The sequence below is a fragment of the Danio aesculapii genome, chromosome 22 (genome assembly GCF_903798145.1).
Source record: "Danio aesculapii chromosome 22, fDanAes4.1, whole genome shotgun sequence".
Classification (NCBI taxonomy): domain Eukaryota; kingdom Metazoa; phylum Chordata; class Actinopteri; order Cypriniformes; family Danionidae; genus Danio; species Danio aesculapii.
In genome coordinates this window covers 12,688,416-12,703,278 of record NC_079456.1, presented here as the reverse complement: position 1 = coordinate 12,703,278, position 14,863 = coordinate 12,688,416, and the positions used below count along the sequence as shown (strand labels likewise).

The following is a 14,863-nucleotide window of genomic DNA, read 5'->3' as shown; positions in this document are numbered from 1 at the left end:
ATATATATATATATATATATATATATATATATATATATATATATATATATATATATATATATATATACAGTGCAATCCGGGAAGTATTCATTGCGCTTCACTTTCTCCACATTTTTTTATGTTACAGACTTATTACAAAATAGATAAAATTCATTTATTTCCTCAAAATTCTACACACAATAGCCCATAATGACAATGTGAAAAAAAGAGGTTTTTTTAATTGTTGCAAATTTATTAAAAATAAAAAACCTGGAAAATCACATGTACATAAGTATGCCCAGCCTGGAAGTTGCCAAAAGGCATCTGAAGGACTCTCAGACCATAAGAAAGAAATTCTCTGGTCTGATGAGACTGAAATTGAACTAATTGGAGTGAACCATGCAGGCACCGCTCATCACCAGGCTAATACCATCCCTACAGTGAAGCATGGTGGTGGCAGCATCATGCTGTGGGGATGTTTTTCAGCAGCAGGAACTGGAAGACTAGTCAGGATAGAGAGAAAGATGAACGCAGCAATGTACAGAGACATCCTGAATGAAAACCTGCTTCAGAGTTCTGGACCTCAGATTGGGGTGGCGGTTCATCTTCCAGCAGGACAAAGACCCAAAGCACACCGCCAAAATATCAATAGATTGGATTCACAACTTGGTGCCAGAGCCCAGACCTAAATCCTATTGAACATCTCTGGAGAGATCTGAAAATGGCTGTACACTCTCGCTTCCCATAATAGAGCTTGAGCGGTTCTGCAAAGAGGAATGGGCAAAAATTCCCAAAGACAGGTGTGCCAAGCTTGTGGCATCATATTCAAAAAGACTTGAGGCTGTAATTGCTGACAAAGGTGCATCAACAAAGTATTGAGCAAAGGCTGTGAATACTGATGTACATGTGATTTTTCAGGTTTTTTATTTTGAATAAATTTGCAACAATTTCAAAACTCTTTTTTCACATTGTCATTACGGGGTATTGTGTGTAGAATTTTGAGGAAATTAATTAATTTAATCCATATAGGAATAAGGCTGTAACATAAAGAAATGAGAAAAAAGTGAAGCGCTATGAATACTTTCTGGATGCACTGTATGTTATAGCAATATATTGCAAAAATGCTTGTTTACATATTTTTAAACCATTGGAATACCAAATTTGTTTAAATATATTAGCTTTAATTGTATACATCTATTCATATATTTAAAAATTTATGTTGCAAATTTGAAGTATGTAAATGTGAAATCCAAATATGAATGTGTATGTCATATATGTAATTTGCACATATTTCCATCTATCAGATTTCATTATCACCTTTTACGTACTGTAAGTAGCCTACAAAAGATTTTTTTTTAAATAAACTGTAATTAACTTTAGGCGACGCAGTGGTGCAGTAGGTAGTGCTGTCGACTCACAGTAAGAAGGTCGCTGGTTTGAGCCTCTGCTGGGTCATCTGGCAATTCTGTGTGAAGTTTGCATGTTCTCCCTGCATTCGCGTGCATTTCCTCCGGGTGGTCTGGTTTCCCCCACAAGTCCAAAGACATGTGGTACAGGTGAATTGGGTAGGCTAAATTGTCCATAGTGTATGAGTGTGAATGAGTGTGTGTGGATGTTTCCCAGAGATGGGTTGCATCTGAAAGGGCATCCGCTGCGTAAAACGTATGCTGGATAAGTTGGCGGTTCATTCCGCTGTGGCGACCCCTGATTAATAAAGGGGCTAAGTCGAAAAGAAAATAAATGAATGAATGAATAATTAAATTTAATACAAAATATAAATTTGGTAAAAAAAAATGTAGAGAATACAAAAGATGTATGTTTTTTAAAGGGCACCTATGATGAAAATCATCTTCATCAATCATCATCAAATGTGATCAAGAATGAGTTTTACAAGTTCAAAATGTTTTTAAAACGATGAATATTTGTAATTAATTACAGCGATTTTACCATCTTCTCTATTTCTCACAAACATTACGTGAAATCTGCTTCCTTCATGTCTGTCACTGTGCTGTTTATCTGACGAAGCCAAGGCGGAGATTGAGGCACACTCTGACAGGCACATGGGAACGGTGGGCAGGGAGAACAAGCATTAAATGCACAGGCAACAAAAACAGCTTCATTTTATTCAGAGCAGAAAATCCAATATTCTGAAAGGTATAATAAATAATCTGATGAGTGTTTTGAGCTGAAACTTTACAGACACATTCTGGAGACACAAAAGACTTGTCTTAAATCTTGAAAAAGAGGTAAAATACGTGCCCTTTAATGCTAATTGCATTCACTTATTATAAGTCTCAGAAGTCATTGAGGCTAAATAAAGGAGGAGGGAATCACATAAATATTTTAAAGATCTACATTTGTTACTAAAATTTGTTTTATTTGTATCGTGCAAAGTGTTTTTAAAGTCTGTGTGAAGTCGAAATGTACAATGTTTATTCTGCTAGCTTGTGTTGCTTTTCTTTAGGTGAACAATTAATCTGTGCGTGTTAATCCACTGAAAAAGAAATGTTTGTTTTGGTAGTCTTCAATCAAAGTCTGACCATTTTCTTCCACATTTGGAGTGACGGTCATTCTCTATTGACGTCAGTTTGATGACTTCTGCCACAATATTCTTAACCACATGCCGTTAGTTTGCTATTAGTAAATGATGCACAAAAAAGCGCTGCCCCTACTCAGTATTCAGTTTCATTCAAAAGTACAGCAACAAACTGATGTAAAACTTTTGTTTTAAATATTATAAAGACTGAAATGGGAAAAAAAATAATTATTTTATGAATGTTGGAATGTTGCAATTGTTTTCTGCTAAAATCTGTGAAGGTCATGACCAGTAGGTAGATCACGTCACCTCATTTCTCACAGCTTGCTCTCTCTCTCTCTCTCTCTCTCTCTCTCTCTCTCTCTCTCTCTCTCTCTCTCTCTCTCTCTCTCTCTCTCTCTCTCTCTCTCTCTCTCTCTCTCTCAATTCAATAGTTGCTTTATTGGCAGACAAATGTTACAAATGTATTGCCAAAGCATTTATAGAGTTTACATAAAAAAGTAACAGACATATATAAAAAAAACATTACACACAATAGATAGATAGTAGTAGTAGTAAAAAGAAATAATAATAATAATAATAATAATAATAATAATAATAATAATAATAATAATAATAATAATAATAATAATAATTTAATAATTAGAAAAAATATTGATGATAATAATAATAATAATTAAATAAATTATAAATAATATCATATTATTCAATATATCATGTTTATGGTGGCTTGAGAAACTTATAAATTTGCGCCAGACTGTCATACAGACTTAAGGTTGGGCTCATTAAACTCAGACTACCAATCTGCCAAACACTGATGACCTTTTAACTTACTAAGCACACCCTAGCAAGCACTTACAGCAGCCTAGCAACTGTCCCATAAACTTCCCTACTGAAAAAAACAGCTTAAACCAGCATAGGCTGGTTGGCTGGTTTTAACTGGTCAACCAGGCTGGTTTTAGAGGGGTTTTAGCCACTTCCAGGCTTCCACTTCCAAAATGTTTAAGGCCATTTCGGTCATCATACAACAAACATCAGTCATCTTCTCATCAGTGACATGCATCTAAACAGTCTCTTGGTCATTGCATGTGATGACTTTGGGCATCTTCTTGGACTCTTTTATTGCTTCCAAAAAGTTTGCTGCGGTTATAAATCACCTATATCTTGGACAGGATTCACAGGACTGATTTTTATATACTACACAGACAAGGAAAAAATAGAGTAGTGACTGCAGGTTGAATGAAAGTAGTGGAGTAAAATTACCAATACAGCACTATAAATGTACTCAAGGGAAAGTAAAAGTACACATTTTTAAAACTATTTGGTAAATTACAATTTCTGAGAAAAACTACTCAATTACAGTAATTTGAGTATTTGTAGACAACGCACTGGCGCAGTGGGTGGTTCTGTCGCCTCACAGCAAGAAGGTCGCTGGTTCGAGCCTCAGCTGGGTCAGTTGGCGTTTCTGTGTGGAGTTTGCATGTTCTCCCTCTCAGAGGTTCTGACTCTCTGTGGTCGTTAAAAATCCCAGGATGTCCTTCGAAAAAAAAAGAGTAGGGGTTTAACCCCAGCATTCTGGCCAAATTTGCCCATTGGCCTCTTAACCATCCTCATATCATCATTGGCTCATGACTCTGTCTTCTGAGCCAGGTGAATGCTGCACACTGGTGGTGGATGAGGAGATTCCCTCCAAAAATGTGTAAAGCGCTTTAAGTGTCCAAAAAAGCACTATAAAAATGAAAGGAATTCTTCTTATTATTAATATTATTATCAAGATCTGAAACTTTCTGTAATATTCTCCCAGATTACAAGTCGAATTTCTGCTTTATTTGGCTAAATGAAGAGAAAGATAAAATGCATTAAATATTAGTCCAAATAGTTCTCTGTAAACACCGAAAGACAAACGGTATTACACATTCCATACACATTTATGCATAGGCAAGGTTAGAGGGTAAGGTCCACTCTGTTTAATTAAAATAATTTTTTAAAACCACCATTTTCTGTCGTAGCTATATCTGGCATGTTTCAGCAATAGTGTGTCACTTAAATGCAGCATTCTAGGACTAATCTGAGAAGGATGGACGACCAGAGTGAATACGGTTGAAATAAAACAATGACAACAAGTGGTGCATTGCCCAGAATGCAGAGGAGGGTGCAAAATCCCAGCTCAAAAAGAGGATTTAAATAGAGACAGCCGAGCCAAGCAGGGAGTAACTTCTTGAAGTTGTCATATTTTGAAGCTTTCACCCAACCCCAAATCCAGCTTCCTTCAGGGCAGAGTTGTCCTCACACAAGACGGATCTAAAGGCGAAAATCTGATGACGAATGTGAAAACGCACAAGGGCAAGATGAAAGCAGAGAGCATAATAAAAGAAATTGAGGGAAGGATTGAATTAAATGGAGCAGATGGGTGCTGTATTTCAAAAAGAACAGGAAAATCGCAGTCTTGTTTTCTGCTGAGACATATTAAAGTCCCAATCAGTGAAATTGCCCTCAAATTGCTGCATGTTCTCTGTTTCTCTGAGTTAAACACTGTTCTTTTTCTTTCTTTTTTGAAAAACAGAATGTTTTATGTAAAAAAAAATGGTCAAAACGTGTCTCTTTACAGTATGTGGTCAGCAGCGTAGCCTAGTGTGTTTCCCTGCACTGAACAGACAATCAGAAAATAGCTCACAAACACCCACACTAGATGTCTCATCTCAAATACAGTGCAAGGTGAATACAAAGAAAAGGATAGGGATGAAAAAAAGCTATAACAATATAAGATGTAGCCTTAAATACTGTAAATGCTTCGAAATGAATCTCTGTAACACATGCAGTGTCGTCGTTTAAACCAGGACAAACTAAACAGGTGTGGAATGTCTATCTATGTCTATATATTAGAGGGTTAACACTCTCTTTCTAATGCAGGAATCCCCTGCCTACACACATTCATTCAAAACAACCGTCTAGCAAATCTTCTGAGCGCGTCTCCATGCTGAGTAACTTTGCGGGTGTTAAAATCTTCAAATTTTTAGGGAAATGCTTCAAAGCTGCACAGCATTATCTGTGCTTCCAGCACCTCAGAATGAGACAACTCCAGCAGTTGTGAGCAGATACACAACTTATACATTAGTTTCAGGAGAAATATAAAGTGTGATATATTTGGAGAGGAAAAAAAATACATTTTTTTTTTCTTGAGGAACGATCCGCCTCGTTAGTGCGTAGCCTAATTGCAGCTCTTGTGTCACACCGAGAGTATTTCTTTCATCACCGATTCATTCATCAGGACATTGTCAGAGTGCAAATTATTCATTGGCAACTTTCTGACAGAAATTTCTCAGAAATCTTTTTAAGGTTTGCCTTGTGTGATCCAAATTGTCAGTTGGCGCCCTTTGTACTGTCATTTAACCACAATTTCCTAAAGACGTTTTAGCACTAAAGAATTAGTTAGACCTAGGGGAGAGTGTGGCACAAAGTAACACTTTTGGGTTTTGGTCAAATAATGAACAAAGTAAGGGGGTTAGACAAACCATATTTTTTACCAACAACACACAAGCCTCCCCTACAAATGAGCACTGGAATTATGATCGCCGGACCTATGGTTTCTGAGCAGTATTGCCAAAAGTGTCAGGAGTAAAAATGTTACTATTTACCCCACCTGCGGGGCAAGTTGTAACAGACAGAGGGTTAGTTGTAACACGTTCTTACAAAGACAGATTTCACGCAGTTAATTTAATTTCTGTTTACTTTACATAGTGGTATATTTCCTCAGTAATTGGCTCATTTCTTACATAGCACAGTATGTTTATGTATTTATTTGTTTTTTGGATAAACACATTTGAATCTATTTGCATTATTATCCACTATTATACAATGCATTTATTTGCATTATTAGCTATACAATATTTTTTTTTCTATTAAAACAATATTTACTATTAAAAAAACATTTTTATTTAAAAAGTTCTCAACATTACACTCAAAATCCTATAAAAATTCCAACAGTATGTGGCTTAATTGTAACACCCTGTTACAAGTAGCCCTGCTGTGTCATGTTTTCCTCAAAACTGGCTAGCAGTCACTGTGTGTTTCTTACATCTTTCAAAATGGTTTCATATTTCAGCCTAGAAGACGGTGATCACAACAATATAAGATTTCACACACATACTTTCACAGATTTTTAAAAATGAAATGTCGAGTATAATAAAAAATACTTTTATGCTGCAAAAATGGTTTCTCCTGTGTTTCTCATCCAAATTTCCCCGAAGTTTTTTAATAATTGGCAGGAAGACGTCTGCTGACACTGTGGTGAAAACCTCGGAAGCATGCCATGGTTAAGCCTGAGCAAATACCTTAAAACTCCGTGTTACATTTAACCCCGCGTTACTTTACTGTGTCCCACGCTCCCCTACTCTAGGTTTAGCTCATGGAAATATCAAAGTGCAGTTGACAATGAATGGAGAACTTCTATGCTTCGGAATTTTACAGTATTGTTTGCAATGCAGTAATTGTTAACCCAAAGCCAGCTTTACGTTACTAGTTACTTTTTAACAATCGTGACTTTTACCCCAACTGAAAAAACAGCCTAAACCAGCCTAGGCTGGTTGGCTGGTTTTAGATGGGTTTTGGCCACTTCCAGGCTGGTTTCCAGTTATTTCCAGCCTGGTCTTAGCTGGTCAGGCTGGGAGATGACCAGCTAAAACCAGCTTGACTAGCTTAGCCAGGCTGGGAGCTCAGCCAAAACCAGTTATGTCCAGCTTAAACCAGGCTGGTCAAGTTGGTTTTAGCTGGTTTTAGCTGGTCATTTTCAAGCCTGACCAGTTAAGACCAGGCTGGAAATGGATGGAAACCAGCCTGAAAGTAGCCAAAACCCCTCTAAAAGCAGGCTGGTCAACCAGCTAAAACCAGCCAACCAGCTTAGGCTGGTTTAAGCAGTTTTTTTAGTAGGGACAATGTATGTTTATTTTAAAATAAAGTAATAAAAGTTTGTCTGTGTACAGCAATAATAATAATAATTAATTTTATTATTAGGTAACATTTTACAATAACAGTACATGAATGATGATGTACTAATATTTAAACTAAAAATTACTTTATTTTGAATTAATGAATATAATTATGTCATGACTTTACTTGGAGGGCACGTCATCATTAACTCATCATTAACTACTCATGAACTGTGTTTAAACTGTTCATGTTGATGTGGACAGAACACGTTTCTATTGTTATTCAGTGCAAACGCACTAGTTGGACGTGCATAAGGAGTTTATAAGTAGTTAAGAATGAGTTAATAAGGATGTGCCCCTCTAAGTAAAGTCATGACATAATTATATATTAACAGCTCATGAATTCATGATAGTTAAATTAATCATAAGCCAATGTAGTAATTAATACATTAATTAACAAACAATCATGTACTAACTAGTAATTAAGGTAGCCATTATTCACATAAACTTATTCAATTCAATTCACCTTTATTTGTATAGCGCTTTTACAATGTGATTTGTGTCAAAGCAGCTTCACATAAAAGGTCATAGTAAATTGGAACAGTGTAGTTCAGTTTTTTGTGTTTAAGTTCAGTTCAGTTTATCTCAGTTCAGTGTGGTTTAAAAATCACTACTGAGAGTCCAAACACTGAAGAGCAAATTCAACGATGCACAGCTCTACAGATCCCGAACCATGCAAGCCAGTGGCGACAGCGGAGAGGGAAAAAAACTTCACTAATTGGCGAAAGTGAAGAAAAAAAAACTTGAGAGAAACCAGACTCAGTTGGGCACGATCATTTTAATTTCTCCGCTGGCCAAAGGTCTTGTGCAGAGCTGCAGTCTCAGCGACTGAGGCTGGAAGCTGACATAAGCTGGAAGCTTATGTGACTCATGTTTAAAGTTAGTTCATGATTAGCGCATGCTGCATGTATTAACTCATTAGTTCATGAAAAGTAATGTTTAGTTTACACATTAGCACATCATTACTCATGTACTGTTATTGTAAAGTGTTACCAATAATTCTAATCGAAAGTGCTCGAACTGCATGCTATTAGATTAGGAAACTTTTTGCACATTTACAGTAGGCCTATTTAGCGATTAAATTTGTAATGTTGTTTGAATTAACCGTTTTTACCAGATATATAGCATAGGCTATATACATGTAGGCTATATATTAATCCAGGGGATATTGAGGGGGTTTGGGGGCTTAAGTGGGACCCCTCATTATTGAACACTACAAATTCCCGAAATCTACTAGTAAAAATGCTTATTAAAATAAATAAAGCACAATCACACATCAGAAAAGTACAGTATACTTCAGAGAATAATTGAATGACTTTTTAAAAATGTATTCCCTTCATTAAGCCTGTGATTAATAATAGTACCGTTATTAAATTATCTTGTAATAATTATTATAACATAATTTACCAGTATTAATTACTCTAATTCATTCATTAAATCAATCATTCAATCGTAATTCACTGAAAATTTCTATAAGGCAATGAATTATTGAGAAAGAACTTTGCATGTAAAGTTATTCATATGCAAATTCTGCGATCATTGAAGTACGGGTTTCCACCCCGCCAGTGGATTACGCAGAGGTGCACCATCTCTCTCTCTCGTTCGTCTGAAGGAGTGTTTCTGCTGTAGGTGGTGGCATTCAATTCACTTTGCAGTCAGCAGATGCTGGGTTCATTTCTCAGTGCAAACATGGAGCTGGATAAAACCACCGGAGGCGCGGGATCAGCGCACGTTGCGCTTCACGCACCGAGAAACCACTGAGCACATCATCCGTGAAAACTGTCACTCTTTACACACGTGTTGTAGAAACTCAAAATGTGGATTATACTACTGTGGATATCTGTCCAAGTTTTGCTGGGTACTTCAGTCGAAGCACAGGTAAGATAAGTCATTTTTCTCCTCACATCACTTTTATGTCCATTTTAAGGCATTTAAGATGTCTAAAGATGTTAATAACTCACAGGTCTAAATGTTTCGATTTCTGTCTAATATATTGTGAATTTAACCGTTAAACGATGCAATCCATCGTAGTCAGTTTAATTCAGTCATATTAATTCATTAATTTTCTAAACTCGTAAATCCGTAGATTTTATCACATAAATCATTTTAGGTTAACTAACAAACATTCTGAAATTAACATATGCAAAGATTTATCTGGAATTAAACAGCTGTATTCAATATTGCTTATATAGGTTCATTTGAAGAGGTTTATTAATTATTTTATGATAAATTTTTATTTGAGAAAAGCTGCAATTTAATGATCTATGCTTGAGACTGTCACACCATAGGACAGCTTTGAGATTTGGCAATAAACAAAACAAAAAAAATCAATAATAATAACAGCAGATTTTTTAACTGCAGTTGGAAGGGCATCCACCGCATAAAACATATTCCAAAGTAATTAGCGGTTCGTTCCGCTGTGGCGACCCTTGATAAATCAGGGACTAAGCCTAATGATAGTGTGGTCCATGGAAGACAAAGTAACGTTTAACCATTTACCGCATTTTAAATAACGACATTACTAATTACATAAATTTTTTAAATGTAAATTGATACAACGTCACATACAACGCCCCCTATGTTATACAATTAATCATGGAGGGGAATGTCTTAGTGGCTACATGAACTCTCCAAATCATCTGATTTTTGAACTAATCAACTCTCACAATCAATGTCTCGAATTTTTTTCCGTCTCTGGGCAGCATGTGGACCCTGAAGTGGGCTTAACAGCTCAGGAACAAGTTCTCCTGCTGTACGACATCAAACTACAGTGCCTTCAAAACATCTCTGAACACAACCCTGCTGGTAAGATCTCACCTGTGGATTCTGCTGGCTGTCTTTTCATTAAAAAAAAAGCTGATGTTATTTTGATGTTCGGTCCAATTTGCATAACTGACAGAAATATGGGGGATCAAGATGAAAGTGACTCAGAGTGAAACGCATTAATGCCATTAGTTTATTAGTTTAAAAGCCTGAATTGTGATGCACAATCCCTGGAGAAGAATGTGACATTTTTATTGAGTTTAGAGGACTTAACTGTCAAAAAAATCTGCAAGTAGAGAGGCACATGATCTGCTTTAATCTCCCTCTATTTGTTTGTGTTTTTTTTTTTTTTTTGCTTTGATTTATCTCACTCTAGTCCAAGCGACTTTGTCCGTTTTGCTTTTGAGTCTTTATTTAGATGCTGAATTACCTTAGACTCACATCACCTTTTATGTCTGCCCACACATCGGTCTTGAAAATGCATTTAGTCTGGCGCAGATTCAAAGATATTGATATTGGCTGGGATTGATTTTTGGTCGCTTTTAAAGTTTGCCTCTTTTAATTATAACATCCCTTGCTCTCTCTATTCTCTTTGATCCAGCTTGATTCATTTTATTAAATAATTATTATTTCAGCACAAAAATGTCATAATTTTGCTGGTCTAAACACAAGTGAACCACTAATGTATGTTTTTAAATATTTGGACTGGAGCTACAAACTTTGTGTGTCAACACCTGCAACACAATCTCACTGCAATTCGTAACTTTTTGATTTAGTGGCTAATTCGTATGAATTCGTACGATCTAATTCGTACATTTTCGTACGATTTGCTCATCCACCAATGATGGTTGGGTTTAGGGGTGGGGTTAGGTGCCACGCCTCCTTTTTAAAATCGTGTAATTTCGTACGAATTAACTCGTACGAATTCGTACCAATTAGCCACTAAACTGACAAAACGTAAAATACTTACGTTTTCTCGTGAGATCAGGCAGGTCAACACACAAAGTTGCTCCTGTGTAAAAACAGAAACAGACACACACACTTCCAGGTTCACAGGGGTGTTATTTCATAAGGGGTCAATTCGTAATTCAAAACAAAATTTGTAAATACATAAATTTAATTTGTAAATTGAAAACACAATTCTTAAATACACTAATCCAATTCGTAATTAAAAACACTTTCTTAAATATGCAAATGCAATTCATAATTCAAAACACAATTTTTAAATATGAAAATCCAATTTGTAATTCAAAACCAAATTCGTTAATACACAAATCCAGATCATAAACTGAAAACACAATTAGTAAATACACAAATTAAATTCGTAATTCAAAACAAAATTCTTAAATATGCAAATCCAATTTGTAAATACACAAATCCAATTTGTGAATACATAAATCTTATTTGAAAATTCAAAACATAATCGTAAATACAAAAATCCAATTCGTAATTCAGAACACAACTCTTAAATATGCAAATCCAATTCGTAAATTCAAAACACAATTCATAAATACACAAATCCAATTCGTAATTCAGAACACAACTCTTAAATATGCAAATCCAATTCGTAAATTCAAAACACAATTCATAAATACACAAATCCAATTCGTAATTCAGAACACAACTCTTAAATATGCAAATCCAATTCGTAAATTCAAAACACAATTCATAAATACACAAATCCAATTCGTAATTCAGAACACAACTCTTAAATATGCAAATCCAATTCGTAAATTCAAAACACAATTCATAAATACACAAATCCAATTCGTAATTCAGAACACAACTCTTAAATATGCAAATCCAATTCGTAATTCAGAACACAACTCTTAAATATGCAAATCCAATTCGTAATTCAGAACACAACTCTTAAATATGCAAATCCATTTCGTAATTCAAAACACAATTCTTAAATATGAAAGTCCAATTCTGTTATTGTGCAGTAAGGTATAAAGCACACTCAGGAGGTTGTTATCGCAGAATAAAGCCAGACAGGATTATCAGCAGCCTGACACTGTCACGATTGCAGGTTTGTGCGCTTTCCGGAGCGTCTGTTTTGTCACGTGGGTTTGTTTTGTTTTGGTTGTCTACGTGTATTTGTTATGGTCACGTGTCATGCCGGCACTCAGCTGTTTTGATTAGCTCGACAGCTGAGGTTCATTAGTGGGTCTATATCTGGGCAACAGTTCTATGTTTCCTTGTCAGTTCGTTGTGTTTGCTCATGTATGTCTGTCTGTGCTCAGGACTGTGAGGAGTGTCTGCTGGACCTGATTATCGTCTGTCTGTCTCCCGGTTGCTACCACCCTTACCCCTCGTTCTCTCACTAATTTTTCCCTGTCCTGTCTGGTTATTTTGACTGTGTCAAATAAACTTTTTACTTGCATCTTTGGATCCTTCCCCGTATCTTATTACCGTAACAAACACAAAGTGGAGTACAGTTGTATAAAACTGGAGGGCTTTATTCTGTGTAAACGACCATGTGGATGTACTTAACATCGCGTATTATATAGCTACTAAATGTACAAACTAGACACAAAACATTGTTTCGAGTTGTAACAGTTTATTAATTTTTTAATTAAGTGCAAAGCTGACAGAAATTAAAAAGGCTGAATGGCGTATACACTAACCTATGTATTATTCAGTCACAAGATGGCGCCAAATTAACTATATAAGCTACACTGGCCATAGTGTATGTGTGTGAATGCAAGAGTGTATGGGTGTTTCCCAGTGTTGGGTTGCAGCCAGAAAAGCATCCGCTGCGTAAAACATATGCTGGATAAGTTGGCAGTTCATTCCGCTGAGCCAACCCCTGATTATAAAATAACCCCTGGTTATTAGTTTTAGCAGTTGTTATCTGGGAATAACATACCTTGAAAACAGACCAATCAGAATCAAGTATTCTATGCAGCCGAGTAATAATAAAAGACATATACATGCATAGAAACAGTTTGATATATTTGCGAGAGACAGATCTGATTAGGGGGGAAAACATTTGTAGTGGTTTTCAAAGGCATAGTTTCCCCAAAAATGTTTTTAAAATGACAGATTGTCTTAGTTTTCTTATTTTCCCACTGTCCCCTCTTAATAAAATGTATTAAATTTATAAATTAAAAACAAATTTATCCTCAGAGAGAAAAAATAAATAAATTAAATACATAAAAATTCAAAATTGAGCAAGTTTACCAATAAAAGAGTAAAAAAAGTAAAGAAAAAAAATTAAAAGATCACTTTGATGAGTCAATATTTCCTCTTTCCAGTTATTTACTGTGTATTAGAGCTGATATCAACAGAACCGTGTAAGCCTTTGATACAGTCTAAATCAGGACTCCTGATCTTGTAAAAGATTTAAAAGATCCTGCAAGTAATCATCTTAACTTTTTAATGCAGCTAAATATTTCTCAGATCCACATGTCTATAAAATGAGCATAAAGAGTTACTAAAAATAGGGAAAATGATATTTATGAATTTTTGGTATGTAATTCAGTTGTCTTGATTTGTTTGATTTAGAGCATAGAAAGAAAATGATACACTTTATGGAGCCAGATTAGTCACAAAAATAATACATTTATAAAATTAAATTCACACACAATTCAAATGTACAAAATTAAATTAGTAAATACACAAATCTAATTCCTAAATTTAAAATGCAATTCATAAATACACAAAGCCAAGTCATAATTCAAAACACAATTCTTAAATATGCAAATCCTATTCGTAAATTAAAAACACAATTCGTAAATACAAAAATCCAATTCATAAATTGAAAACACAATTCGTAAATACACAAATCCAATTTACAATATTTACTGTGTATTAGAGCTGATACCAACAGAATGGTGTAAGCCTTTGATATCGACTAAATTAGGACTCCCAGCCTGATCTCACGAGGAAGTTTTTTACGTTTTGTCAGTTTAGTGGCTAATTCGTACGAATTTGTAAATCGATTTTAATAAGGAGGCGTGACACCCAACCCCGCCCCTAAACCCAACCATTATTAAATGGTGAGCAAATCGTACTAAATTGTACAAATTAGATCATACAAATTCATCAAAATTAGCCACTAAATCAAAAAGTTAAGAATTGCCGTGAGATTGCATTGGGACTCCAGGTCTTGTAAAAAGATTTGAGAGATCCTGCAAATAACCACCTTAACTTCTCAAGTTAAATCCTCATGTCATGTGCTGGAGGCTAGGGTGTAGCGGACATTTTAAAAGTGGGGGGGACGGCTGTATGCGATCATATGTTCATATAATTATTAATCACCTGTTTCTAAATGGTCTGTCTCTAAAAGTGAGGGAGACGGATCCCCAAAGTCGCCCCCCCCCCCCCCTCCGTTGCTACGCCCCTGGCTGGAGATACTGTTTTCATTTGAGACGAATGGCTCGTCTAGCTAAAAGAGTAGAATAAGCAATAACCTGGCGAGATGTAACAGTTACTCAACTCTCTCTAAAATGCCAAAAAGGGCTGTCAAAGGGTTAGGGAGTTATGGTTAGGGTATCTTTCTGAAAATGCATGGAAATCGCAGTGTTTTCCCAGCCTGACAGTTTTTGACAGAGGATTTCCTGATGCTGTTTTGACTCTTTCCCACAAGATTTTTGAC

The 14,863-nt window shown here is 35.6% G+C and overlaps 1 protein-coding gene across 1 annotated transcript in view; it reads left to right on the top strand.

Annotated features, from left to right (window-relative positions):
- Positions 1–9,227: 9,227 nt before the first annotated feature.
- Positions 9,228–14,863, top strand: part of pth2rb (parathyroid hormone 2 receptor b) — a 46,159-nt gene continuing 40,523 nt past the window's right edge. The window contains exons 1-2 of the mRNA XM_056447929.1: positions 9,228–9,378; positions 10,203–10,305. Coding sequence (XP_056303904.1) covers positions 9,316–9,378; positions 10,203–10,305 — 166 coding nt within the window. The 5' untranslated portion in view covers positions 9,228–9,315. The remainder of the gene's footprint in view (positions 9,379–10,202; positions 10,306–14,863) is intronic.